Source organism: Cebus imitator, unplaced genomic scaffold (assembly GCF_001604975.1).
Source record: "Cebus imitator isolate Cc_AM_T3 unplaced genomic scaffold, Cebus_imitator-1.0 Scaffold237, whole genome shotgun sequence".
NCBI lineage: Eukaryota > Metazoa > Chordata > Mammalia > Primates > Cebidae > Cebus > Cebus imitator.
In genome coordinates this window covers 3366161-3370975 of record NW_016107552.1, presented here as the reverse complement: position 1 = coordinate 3370975, position 4815 = coordinate 3366161, and the positions used below count along the sequence as shown (strand labels likewise).

At 53.6% G+C, this 4815-nt stretch overlaps 1 protein-coding gene across 1 annotated transcript in view; it reads left to right on the top strand.

The window, feature by feature from the left end:
• The first annotated feature begins 799 nt into the window (after positions 1–799).
• The window catches only part of LOC108282264 (immunoglobulin lambda-like polypeptide 1), an 8230-nt gene continuing 4214 nt past the window's right edge, over positions 800–4815 (top strand). Inside the window, exon 1 of the mRNA XM_017498072.2 lies at positions 800–1109. Within this exon, the coding sequence (XP_017353561.2) occupies positions 904–1109 (206 nt within the window). The 5' untranslated portion in view covers positions 800–903. The remainder of the gene's footprint in view (positions 1110–4815) is intronic.

The following is a 4815-nucleotide window of genomic DNA, read 5'->3' as shown; positions in this document are numbered from 1 at the left end:
TCACATTGTCGATGGTAAATATATACAATTTTATTTGTCAATTATACCTTTAGAAAGCGGGGTGGTGTTTCTATGTTTGTGATGTGTTTCTGTGTGTGTCTGTGTCTCTGTGTGTGTATCTGTGTCTCTGTGTGTGTCTCTGTGTTTGTGTGTCTGTCTGTGTCTGTGTGTCTGTGTGATGTGAGGTCTGTGAGGTGCTGATCATGGTGCATTAACCATCATTTTCATTCTTATCTCCTGATTCCTGGACTTGAATCGTGAGTGGTTTCTGGCTAAACTCAAACCTGTTTCCTCCTCTCTCACCACCCCTCCCGCCAGGGCTGGTTGGAAGAGCCCACCCCAGCCCCCTGAGCTCAAGCCCTGGGGGACTCCTACTGGGCAGCTCTCTGGACCCCAGGGAGATGCTCCACAGACCCAGAACGCCCTAGAGGAAGTGGGGAAGGAGGAAAGTCAGGTGCATCACCTCCTGGGACCGGGACCCAAGCCCATCCAGGGTGCAGGTGCCTCCAAAGGAAAGGCCTAGGGGAAGGTCTTGGGGGGCCGTGGTGCAGCCCACTTCCCTGTGTGACCTCAGCCCTTGCCGCCACTCTGCCTCTGGTGGGAGGTCCTTGAACAAAGCACCCAGGGCCCCAGGGGCAAGGCCAGGCTGACAGCTGTGGTGAGAGGCAGTTGATCCCTGATCTGACCACAGCAGGGCGGTTGGCAGATGTGCCTCTGTACGCAGGGGTAACGGCCATGGACCTTGGAAGGGGCTGGTCTGGGGGCAGGGATCGGAGGATGAGGACGGGGCCACATGGGCTGGGTGCACTGGGACAGCTGCTGCCAGTGAGAGGGACCAGGGCACCACTCTCCAGGGAGGCCACGCTGCAAGTCAGGCCAGAGGGCCTCTGACCCTGAGGGCCGATGAGGCCTGGGACAGGCCAGGGGGGCCGTGAGGCCCCTGGTGAGCCAGGCGCGGACCCCAGGCAGCGCTGGCCCCTGCTGCTGCTGGGTCTGGCTGTGATAACCCATGGCCTGCTGCACCCAATGGTTGCACTGCAGAGCCGGGCCCTGGGCCCTGGAGCCCCTGGAGGAAGCAGTCGGTCCAGCCTGAGGAGCCGGTGGGGCAGGTAAGGGGCGAGAAATTCCAGGGGATGTTGGAGGGGCAGCAGAGACAGGAAAGGGTGACCAAGGAGAGACAAGCCAGAGAGGTGAGGAGGAAGGTTAACCCCTGGAGGGGAGCCAGAGAGACACTTGCCTTTTAATTTTTTTTGAGATGGAGTTTTGATCTTGTTGCCCAGGCTGGAGTGCAATGACGCGATCTGCAATGGCTCACTGCAACCTCCGCCTCCCCAGTTGAAGTGATTCTCCTCCCTCAGCCTCCTGAGTAGCTGGGATTATAGGCATGCACCTCCACGCCCCGCTACTTTTGTATTTTTAGTAGACACGGAGTTTCTCCATGTTGACCAGGCTGGTATCAAACTCCCAACCTTAGGTGATCCATCCGCCTTGGCCTCCTAAAGTGCTGGGATTACAGTCATAAGCCACCATGCCCAGCCTGACACTGGCTTTAACTAAAGAGTTGATATTTTGTCCATGATGGATTTCTTTGAATTAATTTTTATTGCTTAATGTCATATTAAAAGATTATTTGTCTTGATTCCTGAGATTTCTGTGTTCCCCTTTCCCCCCTTATATTTGGCACCAAGGCCACTGTCTCCCTCACCTCCCCCTAGTCCTTGGGGTAGGGCAAGAATGGAGGCAGGGGCAGGATGCCCACAGGGGGTGGTGGCCGCTGTCCCTGAAGAGTGCCCAGACGTACTCCCCACCTCCTCCTTTCTCCCTGGCCTATGTCGCCTGTGCACTCCCACCCTCACTGGGCAGGGCCACTCCCTGGAGCTCCAGCTGATGTGTGGGGGGCCTTTCCTGGAGTCCCTGGGTCACTAGAACTCAGCCAGCATCTCCTTCTGGGACCAGCCCCTAGGAGACCCAAGCTTCACCAGGGTGCAGGTGCCTCCAAAGGAAAAGCCCAGGGGAGGGTCTGGGGAGGCCACATCTCTCCGTGTGACCTCAGCCCTTGCTGCCTCTTCATGTGGTGGGAGGTCCCCAGACAAAGCACCGAGCATCTGGGTTCATTTATGACCTTCTGGGACACAACAGCCTGTTCATCACTGGCGCATGTTATACCCCACAGGCGATAATTATTTTAGAGGCAGAACCTCCCTCTCCGTGGCCCAATAGGCAGGTCCTGCTGTGATCCCCATTGTGCAGATGGGGATAGGGGCCAGAGAGGCAAGGTGACCCGCTCAAGTCACTCTGCCCATGGGCACAGATTCTAAGGCCCAAGTTGGACAGCCTCCAGCTCTCCCCATCCCATCCTCTAAGCTGATGGAGCTGACATGTGCAACTCTGGAGCCTGAGTTTCTCTTTTTTTCCTCCCTTGCGACAGAGTTTCACTCTTGTTACCCAGGCTGGGGTGCATTGGCGTGATTTCGGCTCACTGCAACCTCCTACTCCTGGGTTCAAGTGATGCTCCTGCCTGAGCCTCCCGAGTGGCTGGGATTATAGGCGCCCACCACCACACCAGGCTAATTTTTCATACTTTTTTATTAGAGATGGGATTTCACCATGTTGGCCAGGCTGGTCTCAAACTCATGACCTCAGGCGATCCACCCCCTTGGCCTCCCAAAGTTCTGGGATTACAGGCATGAGCCACCATGCCTGACCTGAGTTTTCCCTTCTGCAAACTGAGGGGTCCTGATTGATGAGGGCCTTCAGCCTCTCACCCGCCCAGAGGATGCTGGGGTGGCCTTGATGAGAGCACCAGCAGTGGGAGCTGACCTGACCCACGCCAGGAGCCCATCCATAGAGGCGGGGTCAGCACCTGTGGGTGGCAGGCCGGGACCAGGTCTCAGTGTCCTGCAGGGACTTCTGGGCAAGGAGTTCCCATCAGGGTCAGGCTCTTGCTGGGACTGAGGTCCCAGAGGATAGAGGATCTAGGCTCAACCCAATTCAAGTGCACAAGGATCGGGGACTGGGCGAGGCAACAGCCACCTGCAGGGTGATGCCTGCAGAACAGGGACTGGGTTGGGGAAGGCCGGAGGGCTCCCCTCAAGGGGAGGGAGACACAGATAATAAAAATGGTGTTATGTTGGGGGGATATTAATATAAGTTTTTATATTATAATCTTTAGAAATCTTTTTTTTTTTTGAGACCGAGTTTCGCTCTTGTTGCCCAGGCTGGAGTGCGGTGGTGTGATCTTGGCTCACCGCAATCTCCACCTTCCTGGGTTCAAGCGATTCTCCTGCCTCAGCCTCTCAGGTAGCTGGGATTACAGGCATGTGCAGCCACGCCCAGCTAATTTTGTATGTTTAGTGGAGACGGGGTTTCTTCACATTGGTCAGGCTGGTCTCAAACTCCTGACTTCAGGTGATCTGCCCTCCTCGGCATCCCAAAGTGCTGGGATTACAGGCATGAGCCACCGCACCTGCCAATTTTTAGTATCTTAGAGAAATATTATGGGTGGGGTGCAGTGACTCACGCCTGTAATAATTTTATACTACAGCTTTGGGAGACTGAGGCAGGATTGTTTGAGCCCAGGAGTTTGAGATCAGCCTGAGCAACATAGCAAGACCCCATTTCTAAAAAAATATATACAAATTTAGTTAATTGTGGTGGCACTTGCCTGTAGACTCAGCTACTTAGGAGGCTGAGGTGAGATGCTTGCTTAAGCCTGGGAGGTTGAGGTTGCAGTAAGCTGAGATCCCACCACTGCACTCCAGCCTGGGTGACAGGGGGAGACCCTGTCTCAAAAAAAAAAAAAAAAAAAAAAAAGACATTATTGTCAAATTCTGATAAATATCTCTTCTATTCATAGCTTATTAAAAGATATTTTCATTGTTTTTAAGAAATAGATTGTGTGCCACTTTTTATATTTAGTTTTAAATTTATTTTATTTTTTTTTTGGGGGGGCAATCTCTCCATGTTGCCCAGGCTGGCCTCCAACTCCTGGGCTCAGGCAATATCCCTGCCTCAGCATCCCAACTAGCTGGGACTACAAGCATGCTCTACCACACCTGGATAATTTTTGTAGAGATGGGGTTTCGCCATGTTGCCCAGGCTGGTCTTGAGAACCCCTGGGCTCAAGTCATCTACCCACCTTGGCCTCCCAAAGTGCTGGGATTTCCAGGGGTGTGCCTGGCCTGTGCTACTTTTAATAGGTCTTAATAGTTTTGTTTTTTTGAGACGGAGTCTTGCTCTATCGCCCAGGCCGGAGTGCAGTGGCGCAATCTCGGCTCATGCAGCCTCTGCCTCCCGGGTTCAAGCGATTCTCCTGCCTCAGCCTCCCAAGTAGCTGGGATTACAGGCGCCTGCCACTGCACATGGCTAAGTTTTGTTATTTTTAGAGACGGGGTTTTGCCGTTTGGGCCAGGCTGATTTTGAACTCTTGACCTCGTGATCCACTCATGTCGGCCTCCGAAAGTGCTGGGATTACAGGCATGAGCCACTGCCTCCAACTATTGTTTCTTAATTATGTTGAGCCTTTTTGTTTGTTTGTTTTTGTTTTTGAGATGAAGTCTCGCTCTTGTCCTCCAGGCTGGAGTGCAATAGCTCCATCTTGGCTCACTGCAATCTCCGCCTCCTGGGTTCAAACCAAAGTGATGGAATTTCAGGCATGAGCCACCACGGCTAATATTGAGCCTTCTTTTAGCTTTAAAAGGAATGTCGGCCGGGCGCGGTGGCTCACGCCTGTAATCCCAGCACTTTGGGAGGCCGAGGCGGGTGGATCACTAGGTCAAGAGATCGAGACCATCCTGGTCAACATGGTGAAACCCC